An 11741-nucleotide genomic window follows, 5' to 3' on the forward strand; every position below is an offset into this window, starting at 1 on the left:
GTCGATATAATAGCGTGAAATTGCATTTTGGGTGTGGCCGGGGCGAGATGAAATTGTTCTGACGTCAGCAATATTTTTGGACCAGTTAACCAATTGAACGAAGATTCATTCCATTTTGCACATTCTGTTGTTGTTCATTTATCTTCTTTCTCTTCCATCTGAGAGAGATATTGTGATTCTTATCAGTAATTTTGAGCGTGTTGTTTGTTGCATTGTGAAAAATGTTCAAAATTACCAGCGTGCTGTGTTGTTTGTCAAAATACAGTAATCTTCTGTTGCTGAACTCTCGGAAATTTCAGATTCGAGTTCAGAAGATGATAGTTTGGTCAGCAGCGGTGGTGATAGTGTGAATCTCAAAGCCACGCCAAATTCCATATTCCACGTCCCCGCTTTCGGACCGACTGCTGGTGACAAAGTAACGTCGTCGCTGTTGAACGATTTTGCGAAAGGTTTTGCACTTATTTATTTATTTATTTTTTGTTTCACTGCTAAATTGATTGATATTTTTATGGTTAAACAAATAACCTAAATATAGCTGTGTAAGCGCAACATATCTGATAATTTTTCAGGATTAGCATTTTCGAGTGAAAATGGTTCTTCTCGTCCACCTCCACCAGACGTGACCACAGACGCTCAAGCGGCTCTGTTGGTCAAGAACAATGCTGATAGGCAAGAGGACCATCAGCCGTCGTCGGTCCGAGTTGCCAACGCTGCCAACAAGAATCGTCTTTCCACTGTCTCAATTTTGGACAAAACTGATGGTCAGGCTGACTATCAAAATGCTGGTATAATTCTTTTGGTTTTCTAAGTTTTAATTAATTATTAAAAAATTTTTTCATTTATAGATCTTGGCATAAAGTCGTCGAAAGTTTCTCAAAAAATTCAGCTTCTTTTGAGCACATTACAGGTAACAATCCCTGTTAATAATATACATACATACATACATACATATATATATATATATATGTGTGTGTGTGTGTGTGTGTGTGTGGTGTGTGTGTGTGTGTGTGTATACGAATTATTTGATTTTCTGTTTTGTTTTTGAAATAATATTATCATTAATCAATTAAGAAACCAAAGAAAAAGCCACTGCACGAATATTACAACGACGATGATGTGGAATTGGAAGGTAAAATTGTATTTCTTTCGTTTTTTGAAAAGATCAATAGTATTAGCAGTTGATTCGTAGTTGTGGCAGTAGTACTTGCTATACTAGTCTAGTCTGCTACTACTACTACTACTACTACTACTACTACTACTGCTAGCAGCTGCAGCAGCAGTATTGTTGGTTTTTGATTTTGGCAATAATTTATTATAATTTATTTAGCCATGGCAAAAATGATTGATCCGTCAGCTCCGAAGCCAGAAGGAGCAATTATTTATCCCGCAACGGGCGAGTCGGTTCGTGTGGCGCCGACATTTCCGCGGTCGTTGACGTCTGCTTTGCAACGTTATGGAGTATCGAATGCGAAATCACTGGTCGGCACGGTTCTTGACCACGCTGGACGTGCTGCCGGCACGCTCACTTATGGTCGGTGCAACTGCTGTTCTTTTTTTTATTTATTTATACTTTTTTTCACAAATTTTAATTAATATTAATATTTTCCATATCTTCTCAGGCAAACTACTCAGTCGTTCTACGAAGCTTGCTTATTTGTTGTCGAACAAAATGATCAACAAAGTGGAACCACTTCTAAAACCCGGAGACCGAGTATGAATACACCGTTTTACTTTTTATTGTTTCTTGTCTCTGATCAACATTTTCACAGGTAGCATTGGTTTATCCGAACAACGATCCGTTAGGATTCATGGTCGCTTTTTACGGTTGTCTGCTTGCTCGCATTATTCCTGTTTTAATCGAAGTTCCCATATCGAAACGGGTATGCGATGATGTATTTCTTTTCTACCCGATCAGAAGTAGCCTGTTTGCGTTGTATTTTGCATGCCAATTCCATTCCAGGATGGTGGTATTCAGCAGGTTGGTTTTTTGCTCGGCAGTTGCAGTGTTCAAGTTGCGCTGACTTCGGAAAGTTGTTACAAAGGTTTGCCCAAAAGTCCCAACGGTGACGTGATCGATTTCAAGGGTAAATTATGCGGCAAACTAAGAGGAATTATTTTTCATTTTCGTTTATTCTATAAAGTATTTCATACAATTATTACAAAATCAACAAGTGGAAACTTTTAGCCTGGCCTAAGCTGACCTGGTTGATCACTGATCATTTGTCTAAAGCGCCCAAGGATTGGTTTCCAACGTTGATGTGCGATGATGAACGAATTGCTTACATTGAGGTTTGTTTTCTTTCAAAAATAATCGCCATATTATGTTAACCATTTTGCAGAAGATCATTTTCTTTAATATATCATTTTTTATAGTATACAACTGATAAAGAAGGAAGTGTCAAAGGCGTTAGCGTTTCATTTGCCAGTCTTACTGCTCATTCAAAAGCTCTGACAGCAGCTTGCCAATACAAAGAGGGTAAGTACACTGAATATCTGTCTGCTTTAATTTTTCTAATCACAAAATAACATTCAGGAGAAACGATGGTTTGCGTTTTGGACTTCAAAAGGGAAGTTGGATTGTGGCACGCGATTCAGACTGTAAGCGGCTGAAGATTGAATTGTTTTGCTTTTTGAAACGAAGGAGATAAATGTTTTTATTTTCTTGCAGAGCGTTTTCAATGCAATGCACGTAATATTTGTACCGTATTCGTTGATGAAAGTGAATCCGGCTGTCTGGTTGCAAATGATTACCAAATGCAAAGGTGTGTGATCAATTATTCAATAAGCTATAAAAATGATGTTTTGTTGTTGTTGTTGTTGTTGTGATGGTGGTTTGTGAGTGAAATTCAAAGTTTCAGCTTCTATTGCTTTGGCTAAATCACGCGATCTTCATTGGGGACTGCTGGCTGCTCGTGATTGCAAAGACGTCAATTTGAGCTCGTTGCGCATCCTGCTAGTTGCCGACGGTTCCAATCCGTGTATGATTTCAATTTGCATATCTTGGTTGTGGACTTTTTTGTTTGATTGTTTGCTTTTCTTTTTGCAATTTCAGGGTCGTTGACCTCTTGCGATCAGTTTGTGAACGTTTTCAAAAGTCGTGGTCTGCAGAACAACGTGCTTTGTCCGTGCGCATCTTCGTCTGAAACGTTAACAGTGGCCATAAGACGGTATGCTTGTGCTTCTCTTCTCCTTTCTGAAGAATCATTGAATTTGTTGCATGTTTCTTATTTCAATTTCTTTTCAGCGGTGGTCAGACGAACAGCAACTCCATTCGCGGCACGTTGTCCATGTCGGCACTTAGTTTTGGCGTGGTTCGAGTCGACCAAGACAGCAGCCTCACGTCGTTGACCTTGCAAGACAGCGGTCAGGTTCTTCCAGGGGGTATGTGTGTGTGTGTGTGTGTGTGTGTGTGTGTGTGATGAATGTGTGAATAATATCAAAGTTCAATTTTGACTACTTGTTGGAATTTTAAATTTAAATTTAAATTTCAGCCATCGTTGCCGTTGTGAAATTGAATGGCTCACCTTACTTGTGCAAAGCGGATGAAATCGGCGAAATATGTGTGCTCGCCCACTCGACCACGATGTGCTACTGGGGTCTCGAGGGCTTGTCTTATCAAATATTCAATGTAAAATTGAAATTTACATATGTAATAGAAATAAAAAATTAATTTTTATTTTATTTGTTCAGGTTGAACCACTGGGAGCTGACGACAGGCCAATAAGCGTGATGCCGTACGTGCGTAGCGGATTGATCGGCTTTTTGGCACCTGTATGCGTGATGTTAATTAATTTATTTCAAACAGTGGTGAATTAAAAATTTATTCACTTTGTAGGGTGGTTTGGTGTTCGTTTGCGGCATCAAGAATGGTTTGATGTGTGTTTCGGGACGTTATCACAACGTTGACGACATCATTGCCACTGTTTTGGCTGTGGAGCCGATGAAGTTCGTCTACCGAGGACGTATTGCCGTTTTCTCAGTGAAAGTTCTACGTGACGAACGGATCTGCATCATTGCCGAACAACGAGCCGGTGTCTACGAAGAGGACAGTTTCCAATGGATGAGCCGAGTGCTGCAAGCGATCGACACCATACACATGGTCGGCGTATACTGTTTGGCTTTGGTTCCTCCGAACGGTCTGACCAAGGTAGGCGGACTGGCTGTCGCATGCATGCAGTGTTGCTTGTCATCAATCGTTTGCCGTTGGCGTTGTTTCCATTCACGTCTTTTCAGACTCCACTGGGCGGCATTCACGTATCTGAGACGAGGCAGAAATTTTTGGATGGCACGTTGAACTTTTCCAATTTACTAATGTGTCCGCACACGTGCGTGACCAATTTGCCAAAGCCACGGGAACCTCAGCCAGGTTTGGATGTTTTTATTTTTATTTTTTACTTTGTGCTTTTCGGTCAAATCGGTCATTGAAATTTGTTTCCTTTGGTGTAGATGTCGGTCCGGCGGCAGTGTTCGTTGGCAATATTGTTCAAGGTGCTCGAATTGCCGTTGCTCAAGGTAGAGATCTTGGTCCTGTGGACGAAGATCAGGTAACCAAATCTCGGCAACAAAGTGCACACTGGGCGTATTTTTTTTCTATCCCACTTGATACTGTAACATAAATGCACAAAAATAGGGGTTATTATTTTTGCCTTATTTCAGTTCAAATGTTTTCTACATATATACATATATATATGTATGTATAGCAAATTTATTTATTTGTTCAAAACACCAACATCAATAGGATATGATAGGATAATTAATTGTTGGACGAGAAAAGAGGTATTGTTTTGTTCACTATTGTGGAAATTATTTTTATTTACTTGTTTTAATTCGAATTCTTCTTACTAATTTGGTGAAAAAAAATTTGTTGTCAATATGTGATCAATTTTATCATAAGTACACAGTTGTTGTTCATTTAGCATCAATATTTGCATGAAATTCTTCGCACGCGAGCGTTGCAAAGTCCCGATCATGTGTTGTTCACGTTGATCAATTCCAAGGTATGGAAATAGGATGAAAAAAGTTTTGTACAATTTGTTCCAGCGAGTTGTGACAGTGCGTCAGGGAATTGCTTGCGAATTTCAGGGAGCCGAAGTGACAAGTCTTACTTGTGCAAATTTGATGCGTCGCGCTGATCGTATCGGATGTCTGCTGTTGGAGAAGGGTCGCCTGAACGTTGGCGACCACGTGGCGTTGATTTTTGCCCCGGGAATTGAATTGATTTGCGCTTTTTACGGATGCCTTGTTGTTGGTATGCTTCAAGTTTTGTTTGTTAGTTTGTTCAATTTTTTGCAGTCCATAAGTGAAGAAGAAGAAGATGCTGATGATAATGATAATGTTGAAGCAGTCCAAAGCAAGAACGGAAGGAGTAAACCAGTGGTGATTTTTGACATTTTCAGGAATGGTTCCAGTTTGCATACGACCGCCACATCCGCAGAATTTGCAAAGCACCTTGCCTACAGTGAAGATGGTCGTCGACGTCAGTAGATCAGTGGCGATTTTGTCGACGGCCAGCATAATCAAACTGCTGAGGAGCAAAGAAGCCAACAGTCGAGTTGACGCCAAAGCATGGCCCACAATATTGGACGCTGAGGAACCGTGTCGTCGCAAACACGTCGACCAGTATCGACCTCATTCACCCAACAGTACCTGCTATTTGGACTTTTCCGTTTCAACAACTGGCATGCTTGCAGGAATCAAAGTAAAATCACCTTCGATCTTGACATAATTTTTTTCATTTTTTAACGAAAGTATTATTATTATTATTACAATTTGAACGGTATAATTTCAGATGTCTCATCTGGGCATCTCGGCGCAGTGTCGAAGTTTGAAAATGGCTTGCGAGCTGTATCCGTCCAGACACGTCTGCTTGTGCCTAGATCCGTACTGCGGTTTGGGCTTTGTTTTGTGGTGTATATCGAGGTGACCATTGTTGTTGATGCTTTTTTCAATTGTTTATTATTATATAATAATTTTTTTGTTTCAACTTTCTTTGTTTTAGCATTCACTCAGGCCATCATTCAATTTTGATTCCACCATCTGAGATCGACTTGAATCCATCCGTATGGCTTTCTTCAGTGTCACATTTTAAAGGTATTGTATTCATCGTTTGTTTGTTGGTATTATAATTTTCATTTGATGAATTGGGTATATTTATTTTTCAGTTAGGGACACGTTCTGCTCGTACGGTGTGGTCGAGCTGTGCGTTCGGGATTTGGCTTCCCAAGTCACTCAGCTCAAGGAACGCGGCGTGCAACTTTCCTGCGTACGAACATGCGTCATTGTTGCAGAAGAACGCCCACGAGTGCAACTGTGTGCAGCATTTGCAAAATTATTCAGCTCGTTGGGTCTGCCACAAAGAGCCGTTTCCACAAGTTTCGGTTGTCGCGTTAACGTCGCTATTTGCATGCAGGTTGAGCATTTTTAAGAAGCAGTTATTTGTTTATTTTGCTTGTTTTTTTATTGATTTGCTTTTTAATTCAACGTATGTATGTGTATTTTTTATATATATATAATGACAGGGTGCTTCGAGTCCAGATCCTTCGACAGTCTACGTTGACATGAAAGCGCTTCGCAACGACCGTGTTACTTTGGTGGAAAAAGGTTCCCCGCACAGTTTGCCCGTGATGGAATCGGGAAAGGTGGGTGATTGAGAAATTTTTAATTATTACTTTCTATTTTTTTAAATGTTTTTGTAGCTTCTTCCCGGTGTCAAAGTTGTCATTGCCAATCCGGACACTTGTGGGCAGTTGGCTGATTCTCATCTTGGAGAAGTAATTTATTCAACTATCCGGGCGGGAGAGGGTGTAATTTTGTTCGTTTTCAATTGTGAATCGAATTTCAGATATGGGTGCAAAGCATGCACAACGCATCCGGCTATTTTACCATACACGGCGAAGAATCGTCAATTCACAACAGCCACTTTAACGCGCATCTTTCGACAGGCGACACGTTGTCCAATTTTGCAAGAACTGGCTATGTGGGCTTTTTGAGAAGAACGCAGGCTGTCACTGCTGACGGAGGCAAGTCGAATGTTTTATTGAGAATAAATGTGTAAAATTGTGATTGTAATTTTTTTTTCTTCATGATCTTATTAGATCCTCACGATGCGGTTTTTGTTATTGGTGCTTTGGACGAAACGATGATGCTTCGCGGCATGCGCTACCATCCTATAGACATTGAAACGTCCATTCTCAGGGCAAACAGAAAAATTACAGAATGGTAATAAATGTTCTAATAAGTAGTCTTTTTTTGCTTTATCTTTGTTTTTTTTAATGATAATTACGAATATTGTAAAAATTGACTATTGTTGTTTTGTCTGTCACTCACGTTAGCGCTGTATTTACGTGGACCAATTTGCTCGTGGTCGTGGCGGAGCTCGAAGGTTCAGAGAACGAAGCGCTGAATGTGGTGCCTTTGATCACGTCGACAGTTTTGGAAGAGCATTATCTCATTGTCGGGGTAGTTGTGATTGTCGATCCCGGTGCTATTCCAATCAATTCACGCGGCGAAAAGCAACGCATGCACTTGCGTGATTCGTTTCTCCACGACCAGCTGGATCCAATATACGTCGCCTACAACATGTAAAAAAAGAAGAATAGAAAAAACGATGCGTTTGTTGCTTGCTCATGCTGCTGCTGCTGCTGCTGCTGCTGCTGCTGTTCATTTTCATTGTCGGCTTAAGCCGACAGAAAGAACTTCTTACCTGCATTTTCTTTTCACAAGCTGTTGTTCATTTTGTCTCCTGTTTTCTTATTTTTCACATTTTCATTTTCTCTCTTTCATCATACGCTTTTTTAAGCGCATTCTTGTTCTTTTTTTTCTGAGCAAAAAAAGATGTTTACCAAATAGGAAAGATTCTTCTTTTTTGTTTTTTTCTCATTTGATTTTTTCTACTTTTACTTCACTGATCTTTGCTATATTATTATCAATTATTATTATTATTATCGTGTGCGCTGTTGCTTCATGTTTCGGCATTTCGTCAGCGGCGTTGTACACTACTTTTTGCTCACGACGTGTTCAGTCTGTTTGTTTGGTTTTGTTTGTTTATTCAATTTTCATTTTTTAAATGTGAATTTTCACGCGACGTTGTTTGGCCATCGTCGTCCGCTGTCGTCTGTGCTCGCAGCTGCCCTACTGTATGTATTGGGATTTGATGTGCAAGTTTCAGTCATCGAGCTTATTTTCACTGACCAGCAAGTTGTTGACGGTAGAATTTTGCTTACCAACACAGTTGCGAGTAAAATTTAAATAATCAACAACACGTATCGCTGCAGTATTAATGTTTGATTTGCAAAGTATTTTAATGTTCAATGTAAATGCATTTTTATTTGTTTTTCCATCAACAAAGCATTTTTATTAAAATAAAAAATATATTCACAAGTAGAATTTAATAAAATCAACATACATAAATACATGCATGCATATATACATAGAAGAATTTCACACACACACACGTGTAATAAAAATGAACAATTGTGATTATGGATGTTTAAAAAGAATTATTCGCGTAATCATTATTTTAAAATTATTGTAAATTTGAAAGAAAATTTTTCCAAATTGTGCATCACTATAATGACTTTCTTGATGAGAACGATTCTTTCTTTGGTCATGATTTTTTCTTACAACTGTTTATGATGTTCCAGTATCTGTAAAGTATATATTGATCAAATCAAGCAAATAAGTAAAATTGACAACATTATTTCTACTTTGCAGAATGGATTTCACTTTTGTCCATTTTAGCTGCAGATTTTCGTCTCAAATTAATCTGCATTTTAAAAGGGACATTACGTTGTGCAGATGATCTTCTCAAGCCACTTTCTTGATTCCAAATAGCCTCTGCAGAGCTTAATTGATTTCGATCATTCAAATTGACGCTGTGATCATATTTCTTTAACGATTTTGCAGACTTTTTGTTTTTTTCATTGCTGAACAATGAAGATTTTTTATCATGTTAATTAGGCTATATATTCAGAAATAGAAAACTATTTTCATCATCATCATCATCATAATCGTCTCCCACTGGTACTTGGCAGCTGCTGTCTTTTAGATTGGAATTATTGAAAATCAGCCCGAAAAAATGCGAAATTGCGAAATCGACATCTCATAAAGACATACAAATGATTTGGCGTCATCTTTGCTTTTGAATTGTATTTTGATCTTTGATTTTTGTTTATCCCTATACTTTACTGTTGCTATCTTTTTCTTGTATTTCACACAAATAATCTGGCGCCAACTTATGAAAACTGTCTTGTTGTAGTTATTATAAAACTGCATTCCCTTTGTATTCGACTCATATCAACGAGACTGTTTTTTTCGTTTGTAAAAAATAAGTGATCACCATAACTACATACATTGGCAGCTTGGGCCAAGAAACATTTCATGGCCTGGAAATGATCGCTGAATAAATGCTTGTTGAACTTTTCAGCCACATCAAATTTAAATTTTTCCAGGTCAATCATGAATCTGTGCACGATCCAATGTGGCAATTTGATATCTTCAATTATTGACGTTTTCAGCCTTTGACAACGTTCATGGCAAGCAAGTGCAGCAAGTTCAACTAAATTTTCATAAGTTAAAATTACCTGCCCATTAAATATATTTTTAAGATAGTCCAAATAAATAACAGTTTGGAAGGCAGAAGTATTCATTAAAGGACACTTGATCAATGGATAATACAATGGCATGATTTTTAATGTGGGATCCTTTGAGTCGATTTGTTTTCTTATTGCACGATACATTTTTAACGGGCAATTACGTTTATCAACCGTGATAAAAATGCCGCTTTGGGAAAGACGCAGTTTAGCCAAGACTGCGGCGAGGAACACTTCTCCGGTAGTATTTAACTCGATGGACAATTCAGTCAGCGTGATGCGGACGTAGACTTGAACCTTATTAATTTTCCGTTTAAAAAACATATCTGCCTATTTCTGTACTGACCAACAAACCAACTGAAACAATTCAATTGTTTATATGTTTGGCAAAGCTCCAATTAAATTTTCACCTCAAACAGAGGGCATTAAGTAAATAAAGAGCAATGAAAAATCTACAGTAGCCATATTTATCAGCAGAAATGAATAAAATAAAAATTTGCATGCGAGGTCGTTTGCTTTATTGACATAAAGGAAATCATTTCACTTTGAGGCCGTCCGTGAATGGTAGCTCAGCGTTTTATTCGGAAAATCGAATGAAGACAACCATTGAAGACAAACACTATTTTTGCTTTTTATTCATTATTATTTTTTGGAATAATTTCTGAAAAATAATTTTTTAATCAACATTAAAACTGCATGAACATCAACAATGGGAACACAACGCATTTAGCAGTAAGTGATAGTTTTTTCATTTTTAAGTCATAATCACTTAACAGCATACCTGAGAATCGATATTGAGTATAATTTCTCAATATATTTTCAGTGAAGAATTCTCAACATGAGATGATAGGTGACTTAATAAACGTACAATTTTAATTTTAAATTTCCGTACAATTAAGTTTGATTAAATACACCCTGTACGTATTGTTTATCTATTATTAAAACACGATCTTTCGAAAATCACCGTTGCAGTAGCGAACATGCACTTTTAATTGACCACAAGCAAGCTTTTGCCCGTAAATTGTTCACTTAAAATTAACTTCATTTCAGCTACTTGGTTTTCTGATTTAAGAAAATTTTCCAGAAATGCGTAGGTGTGTTTTGTCTATGTCAATTTTGTTTTATTATGGCGTTTTTTGTCAGATAGTTTATATTTTGACTAGATTTTAAATGTCTAGGTCATTTTTGAATTTCCAAATAGTCCTTTCCTAATTGATAGAATTTAGCAGTGCATTTCTTCTGTTCATATTATATCATAGCATGGGTAAGAATTTAGCGTCAGCCTAAAGTTCTAACGCACTAAAAATCGGATTCGAACGTTCACTATGCAAATGAGGATCGCCATAACGCTGCCTTATCAGCATGTTTGTTGGTATGGGTGCGTTTGTTTATTTAACTGACGTGGCAATTGGTAGCCTAATGCGAAACGTTCTCTGAGTTCATTACAACGTTAAGTAGCTGCTGAAGTTTGTTTCAGAATTACTGACAAGTATTCCACTTTTCTGCTTGTTAAAACTTTGCATACTCATTTTGTAAACAATTATTTTTAATTAGATCGCACTTAATTATTATATTTGTTGTAAATCTTTTTTGTGATAAAGTGAGGACAGTTTTGATTTAATATCATTATTACAGGTTCAAAGAATGGAGCAAAGAACATGTGAAAACACGGACGGCACGAAGCAGAACAGTAGAAAACAAGAGGTGAATGTGATTTCTTGTGCATCTGTGAAGCAGGGCTAAGCATACTTCGAAAGGGTGAAGTTATTCCTTAGTTTAATGAAATTACCCCAGTTTGTAGTATGTAGTATATGAGTGAGATATTTTCCACTGTAAAACTGTTCTTTTTGATTTTCATATTACGATTAGGTATGACTTCATCTTTAGAAAAATTGAAAATTAATTAACTCTATTTTCACTTTAAGTGATTTTTTCAAATTTCGCATCATCAGGGATATTTGGTTAATTACATTTTTTGTTTGATTAACTTTGTTTGTCAGCATACGCAGCCAATGTGCCTATAATTTAGTGAAAAGATTTTGCGATGAGTTCCATTTATGTAGGTAATTTTTAAATTTTTAAATATGAAATTCAGACATGCAAAGGCGTGTTTTGACTAAGTGAATTTTTCTTTGTTATGGCATTCTATCG

The 11741-nt window shown here is 37.5% G+C and overlaps 4 protein-coding genes across 4 annotated transcripts; 3 read left to right on the top strand and 1 right to left on the bottom strand.

The window, feature by feature from the left end:
- Positions 1-221: 221 nt before the first annotated feature.
- Positions 222-808, top strand: Tsp_08739 (conserved hypothetical protein). The gene is made up of 3 exons (XM_003373963.1): positions 222-264; positions 300-449; positions 570-808. Exons 1-3 carry the CDS (start codon positions 222-224, stop codon positions 806-808), a joined length of 432 nt encoding a protein of 143 aa, XP_003374011.1.
- A 530-nt stretch (positions 809-1338) lies between these two features.
- On the top strand, positions 1339-7054 carry Tsp_08740 (conserved hypothetical protein). Its single transcript, XM_003373964.1, has 22 exons — positions 1339-1531; positions 1620-1711; positions 1770-1892; positions 1961-2084; positions 2186-2289; positions 2374-2476; positions 2534-2598; positions 2669-2762; positions 2859-2966; positions 3053-3167; positions 3245-3368; positions 3836-4147; positions 4234-4366; positions 4447-4544; positions 5041-5268; positions 5293-5365; positions 5397-5698; positions 5789-5888; positions 6162-6371; positions 6535-6638; positions 6696-6770; positions 6842-7054. The coding sequence occupies exons 1-22, from the start codon at positions 1339-1341 to the stop codon at positions 7052-7054; spliced, it is 3093 nt and encodes a 1030-aa protein (XP_003374012.1).
- Positions 7055-7081: 27 nt separating this feature from the next.
- On the top strand, positions 7082-7584 carry Tsp_08741 (disco-interacting protein 2). Its single transcript, XM_003373965.1, has 2 exons — positions 7082-7182; positions 7332-7584. Exons 1-2 carry the CDS (start codon positions 7082-7084, stop codon positions 7582-7584), a joined length of 354 nt encoding a protein of 117 aa, XP_003374013.1.
- Positions 7585-8628: 1044 nt separating this feature from the next.
- On the bottom strand, positions 8629-10055 carry Tsp_08742 (hypothetical protein). The gene is made up of 5 exons (XM_003373966.1): positions 10047-10055; positions 9624-9887; positions 9351-9581; positions 8725-8887; positions 8629-8645 (listed from the first exon to the last, which is right to left on the bottom strand). The coding sequence occupies exons 1-5, from the start codon at positions 10053-10055 to the stop codon at positions 8629-8631; spliced, it is 684 nt and encodes a 227-aa protein (XP_003374014.1).
- Positions 10056-11741: the final 1686 nt, after the last annotated feature.

The sequence above is a fragment of the Trichinella spiralis genome (genome assembly GCF_000181795.1).
Source record: "Trichinella spiralis strain ISS 195 chromosome Unknown Scfld6, whole genome shotgun sequence".
Lineage (NCBI taxonomy): Eukaryota > Metazoa > Nematoda > Enoplea > Trichinellida > Trichinellidae > Trichinella > Trichinella spiralis.

Coding starts and splice junctions, on each gene's coding strand:
- Tsp_08741 (XM_003373965.1), top strand. CDS start 7,082: ATGATCTTATTAGATCCTCACGATGCGGTTTTTGTTATTGGTGCTTTG. Junction 7,183..7,331: donor CATCCTATAGACATTGAAAC/GTCCATTCTCAG, acceptor CACTCACGTTAG/CGCTGTATTTACGTGGACCA.
- Tsp_08739 (XM_003373963.1), top strand. CDS start 222: ATGTTCAAAATTACCAGCGTGCTGTGTTGTTTGTCAAAATACA. Junction 265..299: donor GTGTTGTTTGTCAAAATACA/GTAATCTTCTGT, acceptor CGGAAATTTCAG/ATTCGAGTTCAGAAGATGAT. Junction 450..569: donor GTTGAACGATTTTGCGAAAG/GTTTTGCACTTA, acceptor ATAATTTTTCAG/GATTAGCATTTTCGAGTGAA.
- Tsp_08742 (XM_003373966.1), bottom strand. Junction 9,582..9,623: donor ATACTTCTGCCTTCCAAACT/GTTATTTATTTG, acceptor TTTAATGGGCAG/GTAATTTTAACTTATGAAAA. Junction 8,888..9,350: donor TCTTGGCCCAAGCTGCCAAT/GTATGTAGTTAT, acceptor AAATCGTTAAAG/AAATATGATCACAGCGTCAA.
- Tsp_08740 (XM_003373964.1), top strand. CDS start 1,339: ATGATTGATCCGTCAGCTCCGAAGCCAGAAGGAGCAATTATTTATCCC. Junction 5,699..5,788: donor GCATGCTTGCAGGAATCAAA/GTAAAATCACCT, acceptor GTATAATTTCAG/ATGTCTCATCTGGGCATCTC. Junction 6,639..6,695: donor CCGTGATGGAATCGGGAAAG/GTGGGTGATTGA, acceptor ATGTTTTTGTAG/CTTCTTCCCGGTGTCAAAGT.